The sequence below is a fragment of the Camelus dromedarius genome, chromosome 22, assembly GCF_036321535.1.
Source record: "Camelus dromedarius isolate mCamDro1 chromosome 22, mCamDro1.pat, whole genome shotgun sequence".
In the NCBI taxonomy this organism is placed as follows: Eukaryota; Metazoa; Chordata; class Mammalia; order Artiodactyla; family Camelidae; genus Camelus; species Camelus dromedarius.
The window spans coordinates 26,529,136-26,547,202 of record NC_087457.1 but is presented as its reverse complement, the minus strand read 5'-3'; the positions used below and the strand labels follow the sequence as shown (position 1 = coordinate 26,547,202).

The following is an 18,067-nucleotide window of genomic DNA, read 5'->3' as shown; positions in this document are numbered from 1 at the left end:
GCTCTAGTGGGGGTGCTGGCGAGAAGGGCCTGTGGACTCCCTGGCTTCTGGGGTGAAGCCATAAGGATGCGCCGGGAGGGACGGAGTACATCCAAGTGGCAAAGTAGGGTAGAGACTGGACTCCAGCCATCACAGGGATCATGATTATTCCATTTTCACGAAAGAGCCCAGGCAGGCAAGTGTGTAGAGAAGGACTGTAGTTTAGAGGTTGCTTGGGGGGGTGGGGTGGGAGGAAAGGGGCTGACTGCTAATGTGCCCGTGGATATAGAGTTTCTTCTTGGGATGATAAAAATGTTCTGAAATTTGATTGTGGTGATGACCACACTAATGCCATTAAATTGTGCACTTTAAAAGGAAGGACTGTATAGTATTTGAATTGAATCTCGATAAAACTGTTATATTTTTTAAAAGTAAATATGCTTAGTATTTTTAAAATCTAATCTCCTTCCTTCCATCTGTCAAGTTTATAAGCTTGGGATGAAACATGCTTAGTCCTTGAAATGAAGTATAATTATATTGTCAGTTGGGCGATAAGAAAAGACAACAAGCTGAAAAGGAAAAGTTTGTTTAATCTGAGGAACTGCAGACAGAGAGAGTGTCTGCTGTGTAAGCAGTTCTCCCCACTGATATTTATTCTTTTTTTCATTCAACATGCATTTGTGGGACATTTATGAAACATCCGGGGCACTGCTCTAGGTGCTACTTTATGATTTCAAGGCAACGTAGAAATATGTCTCCCACGGCTTAGCCCTGAGACCGAGCTTCCCATGTTTTGTAACCAGTCTGTCAAGGCTGCCCCCCTCTTCTTCTAGCACGTAGTTTACAAGAGCTGACTTTGGTCTATCACAAACTGCTTACAAAGATGAAACACATAATCACATTTGGAAATCTCTGGATATTTACAAAAATGTAAAACACTTTTATAGAAAATTCATAAAAGAGCCGTGCGTCTTGAACAGGGAGTTTGTCTGGTAGCACCGTCGGGAAGCTTGGACTCACAAGGACTTGGGTGTGCAGAAGGCTCTCTGGTCTCTCTCCATCACCGGGGCTTACAGATCTGCTTTGGTTTAAAAGGGGGTGGGAACCTTGACCTGGCTGGGATCAGCAGCCAATGCCAGTCTGAGGGCTCCTGGAGAAACTGGCGGATTATGAAGTTGCTGTCAGGAGATTCAGGTCTGCCAAGGTCCAATCAGCCCATCTCTCCTTAGCGCAAAAAACTGCATGACTTAAAAGTGTTGTCCAAGGCCGCACCCCAGACCCTGTGAACCTGCCTCTCTGGAAATGGGCCAGATGATGCTTACAATTCCAGAAAGGCTGCAAACTACTGTCTCTAGCTGGACTCTGATCTGCTGTGGATTTCCAAGATCCCTTTAAAAGTAAGGAGCTGGGATTTTGTAATTCAGGGCTCTTGGAGGCTAGAAGGAATTCCCTGGGCCTGCTCTAACTTACACTAAGTCTTTAGGTCTTAATTGAATTGGGTTCTGGCGATTGGGCATATGGGCAGGGAAAGTAGCCATTCATCCTATCTTTAATTTAAGGATCATTCCTTTCCTTTATCTTCGGTCTTTGCAGGTCAATCCAATTATCTCCTCCTGGAATTAGCAATGGAGTAGTAGAATAATCTGGGAAAGTAAAATAGTCTATCTGTAGTCCAAGTGGGTTTTACTCTGATGGAACAAAATGCATTTAGAGAAAGTAGAATTTTCCTTGGGAAAATAAGGTAACTTTAGAACAAAAATCAAAAGAAAAAAATTTTAGCCAAATAATTAAGCCACTAGAATGTGTGCATTGTTTTAGATAAAAAGTTTTTTTCTCCATTGGGTGTCTGAATTTTCTTTATTATTTACCAATATGCATGATTCCAAAAGTACCGTATTCTCACCTGTCTATTCAGGACCACTGGTTGAGTAACTATACTTTGTCAGACAAATATCTGAAATTTTATTATGTAACTTGAAGCTTTTAAGGGTGAGTGAAGGGAAAAAAATTGGTAGAACAGAGCATGAAAGACGAATCCAAGTCTGTGTGTACATTTGTACCACCCTTGAATTTGACCATCCACTTTTAATTTAATCACTTGGATATCTTTTAGGCATCCTTCCTTCACAAGGGAAGACAGTGGGCTCCACTGAATTCATCAGAACACAGTTCTTTGAGGAGAAGGAAAATTTTGAACAATAGATGCCTATTTCAACAACCACTGCCAATGTTCTGAAAGCAGTAATTTGCTCTCAGCCAGGAAACAAAGGCTGATGTGCCTTTCCAGTTGATTCGATGGTTTGCTGGCACTTAAAAAACACATTACATAAATCCTTAGAAATCTTTTGTGAAGATAAATTTGGTATTTTAAAGCAGCGATCCTTTGCCCTCACGACTCAAGGCCCAGAGGCGGTTCCCAGGCATCTTGAATCAGGGTGAGCGGAGGGTCTCATTTTTCAACGTGAACGACCACAGAAAGGCGTCATCGTCCTGACGAGACGTGGTGCGTTGTCTTTTGCTGACAAAATGTCTCACTTGCCGATGTGCCTCATTTAGTGCAGACCCCTTAGTGCAGTGGTACATGTATGACGCTGAGCAGATGGAGATGCAGTTATCCCCTGTTCTGCAACAAGAGCTACAGCAAATGTAGAAGACTAAACTGAACACATTTCAACTCAGGCTCAGTGCCTCTTCTTTGGGGTTTCTTAAGAATTCAGGGCTCCGAGGTGGCACTTTGACCAAACTGTTTCCCAATCACGTGACTAAGTGGTTAGTGACTGGGATTTGGCTCCATCCTGTCGCCTCCATTCCCCGCCCCTCCCGCAACCACTTTCCTGGGAACTCTGGGCCATCAAGGACCCAATGTGCCGTGGCTGTTGAGTAAGCATTGCTCAGGGACGCTGATGCATCGAACTAATGCATCACCACTTTGAGCAACGAGTTGAGATTCCTGCAAGTCTGTCCACACCGTCAGCCCTTTCCCTGCCTGTGATGATATGTCAGGGGGATCCAAAGAGTGGCCGTCTCTGAGTGCGCCTTCCCATAGGCAGGTGGGCAGGCGGGCAGGCCGTGCGCACGTTCATAACGTGGTATGCTGCCAGAAGGCTCACAGGTGCCTGCATCTGTTGTAAGCTTTTCTACTCTTCAAAGCCAGGGATAAAGTCTTGTGCACTCAAGACTTGGGGAAGGAACCCGTCTCTTTCACTTTGTTCTATGAATTCTGCAATTCTTAGTGATTCTGATTGATGGTTGAGCCGTGCTAAGATACGCTCTTCTGGGACTTCATAGAAGGTGAGAAGACTCCACGAGCTGGGTCACAGACAGCAGCCACTGCTCCCACATGGACCTCTTCTTCCGAGATGGAAGGAGCAGGTTAGTGGATGGTGGTCCTCTACCCCGAGGATGGCTCCCGGGTGTAGACAGGGCAGAGACAAGGGCCCGCTCCATGCAAAACAGGACCGAGCGGGGCCAGGACCGCATGTAATACCTGCTCAAGGTCCGGTTGCACCGGGGCAGGCCCTGCTCAGACAGCTCATCTGAGTTCGTGAAAAAAAAGGGAGAAAAATAACCTACAGTTGAACAAGTGAAAACCTAGGATTTTCCTTACCTCCAAAAAAACCAAAATTCTGTTTTTGTTTTTTTAAGAAATAGGGACTTTATGTATAGACTCATCCAAGAATAATATATTTACAGCTTTTATGGCCTTGATTGAAATAATGAAGCTATTCAGATAGAAAAACGCCCCCAGCCCTGGGGGGCGGAGGCCCCCCAGGGCCGGGGGTGCGGGGACCGTCGGCGGGCGGCTAGGCCAGCAGCGCCAGCAGCGCCAGCAGCATCGGGACCAGCGCTCCGGCTTGCGGAGGGGTGGCCGGGGCCGAGCTGGCCGGGTCCCTCAGCATGCACACCACCCGGGACCAGGACCCGTTGTTGGGCAGCGGGGCGACGCCGGACACGTTGCACATGACATTGTAGACATCCACAGATCTGATGGGAGCGGCTCTGAAGTTGGATTTGAAATCTGAAAGGGAAAGGCAAGCAAACACATTGTCATGGTCATTTGCGGGCAGAGAGGGGGGTTGTCACAATGCAGAGGAATTACTCTCAGGAGCCAGGCAGCTTTGGGCAGAAACTCTGCTTCATCCATGGGCTGTGGACAAGGGATTGTGAACCTGGAAGGAAATCTGGAAGGTTCTAGGAGATGAAGAAATTCACTTTCTGTGGCTAATGGAGATGAGTTCCTTTGAAAGACAGGTCAGCCAACAAACTGCATAACCATGCTTCCCTTGTGACAAAAGAGCTCTCCGTGACACAAGGGCCACCCGAGGCTGCTCATTTTTGCAAGCACTGGAGAGCTGCTGTGGTTCCAGAAGGCTATCTTGCCAGAGTCCCCAAAACCCAATTCCATGGTAGACCTCTCTTCCAGAATGCCTGTCCAGTGGGGACTGGTTAGCCTGGGTGCCCCCAACTCAAGAATGTTTCCCATTTTCCTGCCACACGGAGGTCCCAGGGCTGGCTGCAACATGACTGTACCGTTTTCTAGGTGTGATCATTAATTCACAAATAACAGCAATGGTTTCCTAAATACGTTTGGAAGATCAGTTGAACATTCCTTGGGAGCCTTTCGCTGGCACATAAAATAACTTAGCTGTGTGGGAAGTAAGGGACCTGGTATTGAGTAAGGCACCCAAGTGAAGGCTCCGCGATCTAAGAGAAGAGTGTTGTGCCCAGAGGCTGCATCAGACTCTAGCAGTGACACGTGTGAGCGCGGGCGGGGCTGGCTGCTCACAGCATAGCAAGTGAGGGCACTGAAGGAGAGATTTCAATCCAAGGTGGACCCTCTCCTTCTCCACAGGAGGCAAAGAAGATGCTGAATGAGAAGTGTTTAAAGAGTGAATATTTAGTAATATTCATAAGCACCTTCATGTTTAGATTCCAAACCAGAGCTTCCAACAAAATATCCAAAACTATTAAATCTGAGTTTGGGAAGGAGTTTTATCCATCAATAAAGGCCTGTGCATGTACTTTAAATATCCCTTTAATTTTTTTTTTTTTTTTTAGAAAAGGGTAGTTTGCGGGCTGTAAAGCCAAGTTTTCTATCTTAGAAAATAATCTTTATCGTTGCTTTGTAAAATGATCACATATACTTGATTCAAAAAGCAAACAGGCACCAATAGCAAGAGAGCACAGAAGTGTCCACACCAAAGTCTGCTCTATATTAACCCTGAAATTATAAATACAGGGGGAAGCTATACACCGAAAACTCGGCCGCAGGGGATGTTCGATCTAGGGCGACTTTCCAAGGGATGGGTCTTGTTCACTTTGAAGAATTAAAGTTGAATTCAGCATTAAAAGGCTCCTGGGCTCTACAACCAGCTTGCAGCCCCTTACTAGCTGGGCAACCTCAGGGGATGGGCATGCAGATGGTGCCTGAGTCCCAGCTCCAGGCACACTGCCTCTGCTGATGTGGAACAAATGCCCAGCAGAGCACGGATGGAACGTCTTCACCCTATAGATAATCCGAAAGGTTCACTTTACTTTTAGAGCAAGGAGGGTGGAGGTCAGCATCACCTCAGGGTGAAAACTAGTTTTTAAAAAACCCACGCTCCCCTAGAAAGGAGCATGCGGAGGCTGCCCTGGAATGCCAGCCCTTCTCTGTCAAGGAGAACGTTACAGCCAGATGAGGATGGTGGTTACGCTTCTCCAGAGAAGAATCAGCTGCAGCTGAGAGATCAGGGGCAGGGTTGTCCCGGTGACTCAGAAGCAGCTCCCCTCTCTGCTTCTGATTTGCCGTGGACCTGGGTGTGCTGGCCATCCTGCCACACCGCCTGGTGGCCATGTCCCTGTCACCTGTGAAAGTGGCAGGGTATGTGAGGGGGTCATAGACAATAGTAAATCCAAGATATCTCTCCAGCCTTTCAAACATCTACTTCTTTAACATTTGACAAGAAAAACTGAGGTCAAGCTCTACTGACAAAAATGTTAGAAAAGATTCTCTGTTTATGTTGAAAGTACAAAATCAGATTTTGTGCAGGTAAGCAGGAAGGAGAATTGGGTTTTCTTTCCCACTCTGTCTGGTTCACGGTTCCCTGGCCTGCAGGGTTGGGACTTCGGACCAAATGCAGAGGAGAACCAGGCTGGAATGAGAGCTTCTAGAAAATTCCTGAATAGCAAAACAATTCCTGATCCAATTGGGAGGGCCCAGCCAAGATGGCGTTCGAAGCTGGAATGGGAATCCCAGTTGTTCCCTTGGGTTTTACATTTTGGGGGACATTAAAACCGCTGCTTCTAAAAAGAGAAGGTTCTGGAGGCTCACGCAGCGCCTGGCCACCTTGGGCTGCTTTCCAGGTGCGGCCTGCTAGCTCACCAGGCAGCTCACTGAATCATACTCCTGCTGTCTTATCTCAAATGTGGAGTTCTCCAGGGCAAGATTAGTTGTTCAAATTAGAAACTGGGATTAACCAGAGAGAGGCTATCTTCCAGAATTCTCTCCCTTTCTCTTAGTGGACCAGACTCACGGACTGACTTCTGAAGCTGCATCTGGGCAGCCGCAACGATGCTCAGCCTCCTCCGTAAGCGAGAATTACCTACAATTAGTCGGGAGCAATGTTCCTTTATCTCAAGGTGCAGCTAGATAGCTAATAAAGGCTGCGCTCTTACATTTTCTTCTCGGTAAACAGTGTGTAAAGCCATTCAATCTTCTGTGAGAACTGGAGCCAGAAACGTGACGGCTTGTGGGAGGCTCTCAAGGCTGTATCGGCCTGGAAACGTTTCTGCAATTAGCCCAGTCCATTTTCATCAGGGTTGTCTTTTTATCTATAAGACTTCAGCTTTTCGTTTTAGAGGAGCCTATGAGGGAGGCCTTTGTTAATGGACAAAATCTCCCTGCTGAATTTAACTTGGAGCTATTGCAGCTTTGGGCACTTTGTTTATAGTTTCTGGTGGGAGGCTAGGTTTGCTTTTGCTTTAAAATATGCCCGAGACTCTTACTCATAAACACTCCAGCTGACAGCTGTTTTGATTCGCGATCTTACGTCTCTCTCCTGGGGAAGGAGGAGGTGATGGCTTGAACGAAAGCTCCGCTGTCACATGTTTTCCCGTCTAGAGGCCATGGCCCTGGAATGTCGCCAATCTAGTCTAGCAGCTGACCTCAGCAATGTCCTCAAAGCTCCATCCTGCATCCATTTGGCTTTTGAGCTCTGCGGACCTCACCTGGGCTTGGCTAACAGGGGCCGCTGGACGACTGTTACTGGCTGATGGCCTCAGGCTGGGGCATCCTCTGAACTCTCTCTCAGGCCAGTGCCATGAACCCAGCTGGCACTGTATAAAAATGTGCTGCTGCCGGCTGGGATGCTTGCTTAAAGACAAGGGAACCTGGATTACACGTGGGCGATGACTGGGCCTGAGGTGCTCCCCAGAGGCACCTGTGGAGGGTGCAGAAACTGACACCTCGTAACTCTCCGCAGCTCTCCTGTGGTAGGTGGAGTGACCGAGGCGGGTGGAGTGAAGGGGGCTGACATAGATCTCTGTCCGGTTACATCGAGGCCAAGAGCAGGGCTTCCAGCCGTGATCTCTAACCTATAATCTGAAAGGGAAGTGTGGACTTTCATGGGCTGAAACATTCTGAGCAACATCCAGAAAAGGGAATTTGGAATCTGGGCCTCAGGATGAACTTATTTTATCTGATAAGGAGGGGGCAGAGCAGCCAGAAAGGGGCGCTCATGAGCCAGCCAGTCAGCTGACCGTCGATGGCTGTTGGCTGCTTTTTACTCTAATTTTTTTGTTTTGAAAAAGGGGGTGTTCAGGTAGTAGTACCTTTTGAGTGTTTGATAAACTCTTCCAAATGTGAATTTACAGGACTGTATTAAAGCAAAGGACCAAACAAGCCCTCTCCATCACCCCACCCCCACCACCGCCCTCTCTCCCAGGCCTGGGCGTTTATCTGGTCAAGGAAGGTGCATGAATTTGCTTTCCCCAAGACAGCCCTGGTCATTCGGGCTCGTTCTCAGAGTCAGTCACAAAGCCGCTTCCTCGCCTGCCCCTGAGCACATCCTGGCTTCTGGTTGGGCCCTGCACCGAACGGCCCCCACTGGGGTGGGTGCTCCAAACAGCAGGGGGACTGTGGAAGAGTCAGACCCCGTGAAGTGCTCACGTCAACCTTGAGACTCACAGCTGTCAGCAGCCTGGTGCCTGACAAGCGTCCCTGGACATCAGATAGCTGTGAAATAACATTTTGATGAATTAAGTAAAAAATGAATCGCAAACATGTGGAATACATTTTCTTCGCTGCGCCTGAGATTTAAAACTTACAAGGAGAAGTATTTGGCCATGTTTGCCAAACCCAAGAAGCATTTGAAAGCCAGCCAGCCAAAGGCGTGGAGACCGGCTGGGTTTGCTCAGCTCTGCTCATAAAGAGCGTCTATAAAGAAATCACTGCAGCCTTGACTACCACCGTGAGCCCCCGCTGCAGACGCTTCCTTGGGAGCGGGTGAGTAAGAGGGTTGGTCATGCCTTGCCTACCGGGTCCAAAGGCCAGGAAGATGCCCCTCATGTCCATGAGCTCGTTGTCGTATCCGTGCCACCCGCGCTGCCAGCCTTCCCTCCTGCCGGTGCTGTTCATCCAGAAAGGAAGCATCTCTCGGTCCTGAAATCAAGTGAGGCACGTACATCACCCTGTGTCCATGCGGTGCTGAATGAGCATCCAGACTACCGCCCAGTGTGGGGATTTCCAGCTCAGCGTTCTCGGCTGGGGTCGTCCAGCCTCAGCGGGATCACTTCCTATGCCAGGGAGCTCAGACCTTACGAGGTGGCCCATTCAGCTTCATAAGAGCTCTAGTTCTGAAGGTATCTTCTTACTTGGGGCTGCACCGTACCTCGTAATCACTGTTAGAGCCACTAAATCTAGCATGTCAGAGACAGAAGGGATGTTAACATGTACCTGTGGTACAATAAAAAATGTAACTGGCCTTTGTCCCAGGTTCCTGGCCCAGAGGTCCTAAACCTTTGGAAATTCCTGAGTGATAGGAGTATTTTTTGTTACTCGTAATGAGCCCCTTTCTCCCATACCTGAGTTTATGCTAATGAGATGACTCACGGGGTGGGAGGAGGGCCCCCCAGATAGCTTCAGGATGGGGGCTGGTCACCAGAGGAACCAACCATGTGATGAGAGGGTGAGACTTTCAGCCCCATCCCCTGACCTCTAAGATTGAGTTCAGTCACTTGGCCAATGATTTAATTACCCAGGTCCACACAATAAAACTCCGTATACAAACCCAGAACAGTGTGGTCCAAGGAGCTTCAGGAGTAATGAACACGTGTCTGTGACAGGAGGGTGGTGCACCCAAAGCGTGGCTTCTCTGCACCCCTCACCCCAGCTTTGCACGATGCATCCTGCCATCGGGCTGTCCCTGAGCAACAGCCTTCGAAGTAAGATTGTCATTGTATGTATAGCCCCTTTCTGAGTTCTGTGAGTCATTCCAGTGAATTATCCAACCTGAAAGAGGGTTGTGAGAACCCTCAGATTCGTGGTCACGTTGGACAAGTGTGGGTAGCCCAGGGACCCAGGACCGCAGCCAGCATTCGGACGTGTGGGCAGTCTTGTGGGAGGGAGCCCCTCAACGCGGGGCTCTGCTCCAGCTGGGGGCAGTGTCAGAACTGAATTGAACCCAATTGATATCAGAGAATTGCTGTTGCTGGAAAACGCAGCGTCTCATCCACTCACTTCGTTTTCTAGTGAAGCCATGGAAGCCCGGGGGGCAGCCCGTGTGCCCCACCCCCGCGGCCTCTCTCTGGCTGCACGCCAGGACACACCAGTCCCCCCACCTCCATCCACGTTTGAAGGTAGAGCTCGTCCTCCTCTTCTCCCAGCCCTCGTGCCTTCACTTCCTTCCACCATTCTGCATTCAGGATGGGTCCCAGAACCGTCACTTCCCGGCCACCCTTCTTTCCTTCAGAACTAAATTTTTCTGGACTGCAGCTGCTGACTTGGGAGACAAAAAGCTTGAAGGCGGTGTTGCAAATCCTAAGGCGGCTGCAGCCAGCTGGACACAACCCGAGCCCTTCATGGCAGACTGAGCATCCATTCCTGATATTCCGATCATCTTCCTGCTAAGCAGGCTTTACCGTTACAAGTGTTCCAAATGCAGGAGGCAAAGCTGACCGGGCGTGATGAATGAATGCAAGCAGAACAGCTGAAGCACCGGGGATTTACAGCTTGGCTCACAAGACCCGTCATAGTACATATATTTAGTGTGCAGTACGGTTCACCAGGAGCCTCTGAGGACATCCACTTAATTGTCATCACCTCCCAGTGTGGATGGTATTATTTTTCTCGCTTTGGCACAGAGAGGTTAATTGACACTCTTAAAGTCACACAGCTGTTGAGAGGCTGGGATTGGAACCCAGGTCGTCGGTCTCCTGGCCCTTGTACACCTTCCAGGACCCCACGGGCAGGGCTCCTGCCAGCACTGGGCAGTGGGGTGTCCTTGTCCCTTGCCTCTCCGCTTGCTGAGTGGTGGCCAGTTACAGAGTATGGAGTTGAGATTTTGGAATAGGCTTGGTGTGGGGTTAAATTCCAGTTTGCCACTTTCTAGCTCTGTGATCCTTGATGAGCCCTGTGCCTTCCCCAGGCTTCAGCTTTCTTGCTGGATGCAATAATGCCTGCCTCGGAGAGATCCTGGAGGACAACCCGACTGTGTGCTAAGTGCCTGACACACACTAGGTCCTCGATAAATGGCTGGGAATGGTCACCAGATGCCACCAGCCCCAGGGCGAGGCGCTCAGGTCCCGCAGCAGCGCACTGGCGGCTGCGAGGCTTGAACCCTCCTTTGCTTACTTAGCTGTCATATCCCATTGCACGCCGTCCAGTCTCACCCCATAAATCGCTTTCTGGCGTTACCGCTTTCCAAATTGCACTGTTTCATTGACTCTCTGTTTCCTGAATCTCCACCATCCCTTATCCCTCCTTCTCCAGCTGCAGCTTGTATTTTGCTGTGGGAATGTTTTTATTAACTGACTGCATTTCTGACTTGTTACACAGTTTTTTGTTCTTTGTCTGTGTGACGATTGGGACAACTCGTCCCAATCTAGTTTCACTGGCTGCTTCCCGTCTCAGCCCACGAGGCAGTGAGTCCTGAAGCCCTAGGTGGCACATTTTGTCACTAGAGACTTTGCCAGTTGAGAACCCCGGGGGACATATGTGTCCCATGACAAAGGGACAGGTACAAGGAGACGAAGCTGATTACCTGATTTTAAAACTCCAGTCTAAATTCTACAAACACCAATATACAGCAATGAAAAATCCCAGCCCTGAAGGTAATGGGCGACTCTGTCTGATCGTAGGTAAATCCTCTAGTTTTCATTAACATGACAAGTTGCTCCAGGGAAACAACTATTCTTACTGATTTTAAAAAGTCATAATAAACTGGCTGGTTACGTGAGAAGCTAAGTGACAGAAAGGATTACTGGATGTAATCTAACCACATCGCGTAATTAACCTCCAGAAGGTGCGCTGATAATCTGCCTCCTTTTCCCTTCCTGGTGGCTGTCACTGCTTCACTGCTTAATTCTGTGCCCTCACAGGACCCTACCCGTGCCCACCTCGGCCGCTGTGGATACGTACCATCCAGGGCAGCCCTCAGACCTCGCAGCTCGGAGCAGGAGTCCGCAGGCGGGGGGTCCCCAAGATACTGGCTGAGGAGCCTCCCCTCTCCACCCCGATCCTGACCCGACCAGGCCCAGGGACTGCCACACAGCGCCACCTAGTGACATCTGGGGGAGGTGCCCAGACCCTGCAGGTGAGAGAGGGTAGAGGGTGTGTGTGTGTGTGTGTGTCCGTGTGTGTGTGTCCGTGTGTGTCCGTCCATCCGTGTGTGTCCCTGATGGCGTGCGGGAGGAGGCACTGAGTTAGGAGCCTGTTTATTCAGCTCAGGAGACAAAAGCGAGCTCTGACTGCTCCAGGCGCTCTGCTGGGCTTCCTTCGGGGGACACAGATGAGGAAAGTGGTTCCTTCGCCTTAAAAAGCTTATCCTGAGTGAGCAAGGAACAATCTGTATTGATTCCCAAGCAAGCCAGAGCCAGGGGTGGGCGCCTGAGGCCGCAGCAGGGAGGAAGGTTCACGCAGGGCGGAGGCCTTTGGCTTGAGAGGAGCGGGGAGGAGCCCTGAGGTGAGCATCACTGTCAGGCTGCTTTCCAAAGAGGAACCAGGGCACCCCGACTGGCTTTTCCCACCTGGCATCCAGTCTCCTGAGCAGGTGCCTGGGTACATTGATGGTTAAACATTTTAACCATCACCCCTCGTTTCAACCACTGAAAGTATAATTGCTGCTGGAGAGTGGGGTCAGGGACCCGAGTCTCCCCTCTTACTCTCTTGATGAGGCCTCTCCCCTGATCTCTAGGACACCGGGAGACACAGTTGAAATCAGGTCAGATTAAAATACATTGCTAAAATGTGAACACCTGTCTAAAGTGTGTGAGGGTCCAAATAAAAATTAAATCCACATTGTTCTCCTAGGGCAAGGTTATTACAGGAACTTCTCACACACACACACCCCCAAATGCAATACACTGACATCATCTCAGGCTGAAAAGGCACCCAATAACGTCTCAGACGTGGCTTCACTTAGAACCCGCGTGGAGGTGACGGCAGTCTGGCTGGCCCTGGTGGTTCTGCTGTAGGGTTAGGCTGAGCTGTATGGCGTCCATCACAAAGCACCGCTTCTCCAGTTTTGTGGCGTTGCTATTTTAAATCCTTCTCCTGAGGGGCTTCCTGTGGGGACGACCCCTGGGAGCCCCCGGGAGTGGCGGTTATGAACCTTCAGATATGCGTTTGCCACACGCCAGCGCAGAGACGGGTCCCTCCCACAGGTCCTCTTTCTCCATCTTAGAAGGCTGCCTCTCTGGAACAGAAGTTAATTGCTCAGGCCTCAGGCCCTGGTCTGACCCTGGCAGGCCCGCAGCCACGTACACCCTAATCCTGGAAATGGAAAATGCCAGACAGCAGAATCAGCAGGGACCAAGGGCCGCAGAACTCTCTGGAGACTGACCCTGGTCACCTCCAGAAAGCAAGCAGCCTCCAGCCCTTGACACCCAGCTTCCTGATGCACCATCGGTCGGGCCTGGACAGAACCACTCCAGCTGCGACTAAAACTCAGGGGCTGTGTTCTCCAGATTGCCTTGATTTCCCCAAATCTGGGTCTCAGACTAACTTCCTTTGAGCTGAGCCTGGCATTTCATACCCTTCACCAGTTTCCACCATAAATCTTCCCCTGGAGACAGGTGTGGCCTCCCTGGGTGGCTTGGGCCCGAGCGTGCTGCATTTCCCGTCTCTCAGACGGGAGTCCAGAAGGCCAGCGAAGCACCGCGTCTCACAGTCCTTCACCAGGTGGCCACATCTGGCCACCTTTCTGAGCCCAGCGGCATGAGGGGAACACCGTTCTGGAGAGGCCACAGGAATTGGCCCTTGAGGCCAAGTGGTGGCTGGGGAGAGCTGGTGTGTCCGTCTGCCCTTGGGCTCCGGCTGCGGGCTGACTGGAGCCAGGACAGCTGCTCTTAGTGGTTTCAACACCTTTCCTCTGTTGAAATCTCTTCCAGGGCTGCGAATCATTAGCCAAAGTTAAAGTTGTGATTTAGCTTTCCTCTCTAGCTGGTGACTGATTTACAAACCTACAAAGTAAACAACCCATCGACAAGTAGCCAAGAACTGACTGACTGTCTCAATATTTATGAATTCATTTATTCATGCATATTCCACAAACATGAGCCTCTGCCGTGTACCAGTTTCCATAGAGGAAAACAAAGGTCAAGATGCCACACACCTGTCCTCAAGGAGCTTCCACCCCAGGAAGGACGAGTTCAAAGGCAGACGGAAAAACCCTGCACCTGGGAGGTGCTGCGGGGCTTTGTGGGAACTCCAAGACGGAGGAAATTGGGGACGAGCTGGGTGTTTCGTGGAAGAGGTGGTATGTGAGTTGGGCTTGAAGAACAGGTGGGAACTGGGAAGGAGAGGGTACACCAGGGATTCCACTCGTGACTCACTGGGCTCATCGATGTTACCGGAACCCGCTGAGCCCAGGTATGGAGTCGGGAGAGCGTGCAGCACGTGGGGACCAACCACTTAGTCCCCAGCACTTCAGTCTTGCTTTGGAAAAGCCATTTTCACAAATATGAAAATGTTGGTTCAATATGTGCAAATCTCCCATGACGGTGAGAGGAAAGCAGAGGGCTGGCGGTTAGGAAGCGCTTTTGCGCTGTGACGAAGGCAAGAAAAAAATGTATGACAATGTTAGAACTTTTGTGAAGGCACGGAGACATCTCTCCAGACCCCGCTGGGTGAGTCCGTAATTCCAAAACATGACAGCAGAAATCCACTGGACATTTTGATGGACGATGTGAAGGATCTTTGGAGACCTGGAAGGGCTGTGTGCTTAAGGGTTGCACCCGGGTTCATATCCTTTGTCATTCCTAGCTCTGTGACCTCAGTCAGGACGTTTAAAACTCGGAGCCTCACTTCTCGCAGCAAAATTGGGAGACGTCCACGATGCAGGAATAGTGACCAGGAGACGCTTGAGTCAAGAGAGCTGTCACTGCCGACACTGCCTGTTGTTTCTGTGACCAAAATTTTAGAAAGAAAAATTTCTAGATGTACTTTTGATCTGAAAAATGTGAACAACTAGATGCACGTGTCACTGAAACTTTGGGGGCTGGTCGTGGGGAGCCCACCCTGAAGTCTCTAACGATCCATGAGAAACGAAGGTTACTTCTACAGCGCTCACTGTCACTGTTAAAGGTGCGTGAAATACCACTGACAGTCTCCATGCTCAGTGGGTCAGGTCGGCATAAGAAACGTAAGAATTTGTGGGGAACGGCTCACAGCCTCAGTCCCTCAGCTCCGTGCTTCTTCCGACTTGTGAGTTACAGCACCCGGGGATTACGGCGCGTGCTCCTCCCTCACTGAAACTCCCAATGGTTTTTTGCTGCACGTAAGATGGGATTTGAAGTCTTGCCGGTGGCCTGGCCGGCTCAGGCCCCTGCTCCCCTGGGCGGCTCCGGGCATGTCTCTGTCCCTCCCTTCAGTCTCCGCACTCGGCCACTGGGCCCATTCCTGCAGTTCCTTTAGTGCTCAAAGCTCTTTCCCACTTCAGATTCTTCAAGCGTGCCGCTCCGTCAACCTGGAAAGCAGCCCCTCCTCCTGCCTCACTGACAACCGCTCAGTCCTTCAAGTCCCAGTGTGGAGGTCACTTCCTCCAAGAGACCTTCTGCCCCTCATCCGAATGGGCTTTCCTCTCCTCCCAGACGGTCTCTTTCACGACACCCTTTTCCCTTTTAACACCGACTGCACTTGGTAATTACACATTTGTTTGTATGGCACATGTGCTTAATTAATATTTGGCTCCTTCATGGGCTGTGAGCTCCCAGGGGCTCCTTGCTGTAACTGGAATTAGAACTTTGGTAGGTTACACGGAGTAGGCACTCATCAAATGTGTGCTGAATTTAGTAGATGGATGACTTTTTTTAGGCATGTGGATTTTGGAAGAATGTACTTGAGTTTGGTGGGAACTACCCACAGAATCTCTCCACTTTGCATTCTGCCACGTCCCATATGCCAAGGACATTTAGCATCCCTGGACTTGCCTCCTGGGGGCCCTTGGCCCACTCTCCGTATTGTGACAACCCAGTCCGCTCCAGCCCTGTCCAAGCGCCCCCCGATGGAGGGATGGGTGCAGAGCATGAGTAAGTGAAAAGGACTGTGGGAAAAGCACGTGGGGGCTGGGGGGGTGAGGCCAGCTTGTGCGCCACGCAGATGTTTCAGTGAAGAGTGTGACCCTTGTCTTCTGGCGAGGACAAGCAAAGAGAGGGTTTCCAGGGGACAGTCACCAGATCTGAGGGAGACAGGGACGGGGGCATCAGTTAGGAAGCCCTGTTTTCCATCCTTGAAGAAAGGAACTTGGCAGGTGTGACAGGCTAAGGCTTGACCTATGTGGGTGGCCTGTTTTTTTGTTTTTTTGTCCCTTCATGGTTAGTGCTCTGGGAAGATGAACATTTTCAGATTTCTGCCCCTGCAGGAGGGGAGGCCAGAGAAGGGACTGGCAGCAGTGGGAAATCCAGCCTGTTGTGCATTAAAGAGTGCAGTGAGAATCAAACCGCGGGAGCCACTGGGCAGGGAGCTGGCTTTCATAAGGCCACGTCAGCAGTCACACTGAGTAAGTGTGCAATTCCAGGTGACAAATTAAATGTTTCCCTGTGTTTATCTTTTTCGGTGACAGCTCTCCCAAGTGGCCATTTAAAAAAAATGAACTCGGTTGCATCTTCCTGTTAGAGCAGCTGCCTTAGAGTCTGCACAATTTAATGTGATGGCAAAAAGTTGGTGTTTACATGGGAATGACATTGTAAATGCTACGTAAATAGCTGTAAACACGATGTAAATCCGATGTAAACAGTTGCTGACATGCGGCAAATTGAAGTTTTGCTTTTTGGAACTTTCTGGAATTTTTTTCCCAAATATTTCTGATCCATGGTGGGTTCAATCTGCAGATGCACATCCTCAAATTCCACTGTACTTCGTTGGCCTCAACCAATGACTCTCTCGTGCCAGCATCTGCCACCGTCTTTCACCCCATAGTCTGATCAGTCTGCAGCCCATCTTCCCAGCCCAGGCCCTCTCCAGGAACTGATTCTAAACGGGCCGTGACCACGGGTTCCTGCGGGGTGGCCCTTCCCATGCTGGAAGCTGATGCAGGAGCCTGGGGAGCCTGAAGCCCAGGCAGGCAAGGAGGAGGCTGCTAGAGTCATTGGGGCACAAGGCAGTTAGGGTTTGGGCCCAAAGTGCAAGATAAGCTCTGTAAAATCAGGCTGGCAACCCAGGGAACCTGGATCTATGGAGTTCTGTTTGCCAATCATTTCTCTTTAAGGTGAAAGTAAAGCTGAACCTTTTTGCTGCCCTAAAGCAACTGCTTTGGTTCACAGTAATTGTTCCAGTTTAAACTGAAGAGGTTACATTATAAGCTGGGTAATTGAGTTAAGGCCCGTTGGTTAAAATACAACAAGTCTGGAGCCGTGAAGTCTAACCCGTGACTCCGGGTGGGGGCCTCCAGTTTGAGTCTGCAAAGTCGTCTGACCAAGCCTTTCGATTCTCCAAAGAAGGAAATAATGCAACAAATGATACTTAAGTGAAAATGGAATTTTTTCAAGTGGAAAAAGTGAATAATTATTACCTTTGGCTGTTTGACAGAATTTGTATAATGAATATCTTGTCATCTGTTTTACATTTACCTCAGTTATGAACCATCCTTCATCGGCCACTAAGGTCAAAGGAGAGACAAATCTCCCTTTCTTGTAATAGAACCTGCCCGGTATGGCTTCTTTCTCATAGACAGTCATGTGCTCCACTGTTCTCAGTTTGTTATATATCTGCAAAGACAACCAAGAATGACCAGTTTTGCATTTTCTTTCTTAAACATGTGTGAATATTTATTGGAACTGGAGCAGAGGGAGGACTTTATAAAACCAAAGGAAGAAATTACCCAAACACTGGATAGATTTGACTACATAAAAATGAGAAACTTTTGCATATCTTAGAAAACATGGTGGCCTTATCTAGGAAGGCTGAAGAGCCACATGCCCTACGATCTAACCAGTCAACCCCCAGGGGTATAGTGAGAACCCCTCATACATGTGCACCTGTGGACACATGGAGATACATTGCAAACTGGAACAGCCCAAGTGCCCAGGGATAAATGAAGCATAGTGTGTTTCCATGGGGGAATACTATACAGCAACGAAGATGAGTGAATTACAGCTTCACAGAACACCTTGAAGAATCATGGAGCTCTTAGTTTGAGGGGAAAAAGTAAGTTGCAGAAGAAGACAGACAAGATTATTCCTATTACATGAAGCTGGAATAACTATAAAACTAAAGAACATATATGGTAAAAGAGAATTATGGAAATAATAACTCACAATTTAGGACAGTGGTTTCCTCTCAGGGGGCAGAAAAGGTGATGGAGCCTGAGAAGGGCACACAGGAGGAACCATCACCAATGGTCTTGTTCTATTTCTTAAATGTTTAGTGGATACATGGTGCCTGTTGTTACAT

General features: G+C 49.5%; 1 protein-coding gene across 3 annotated transcripts in view; it reads right to left on the bottom strand.

The window, feature by feature from the left end:
* Positions 1-549: 549 nt before the first annotated feature.
* ENPP6 (ectonucleotide pyrophosphatase/phosphodiesterase 6) overlaps positions 550-18,067 on the bottom strand; it is a 78,401-nt gene continuing 60,883 nt past the window's right edge. For 2 of the 3 annotated variants that reach the window (XM_031440325.2, XM_031440328.2), the window contains exons 6-8: positions 17,245-17,382; positions 8,497-8,620; positions 550-3,997 (exon numbers count right to left, since the gene is read on the bottom strand). In XM_031440325.2, coding sequence (XP_031296185.1) covers positions 3,783-3,997; positions 8,497-8,620; positions 17,245-17,382 — 477 coding nt within the window. In that variant the 3' untranslated portion in view covers positions 550-3,782. Of the gene's footprint in view, positions 3,998-8,496; positions 8,621-13,688; positions 14,581-17,244; positions 17,383-18,067 lie in introns of those variants that run through there. The other variant, XM_031440327.2, reaches the window with a different exon arrangement.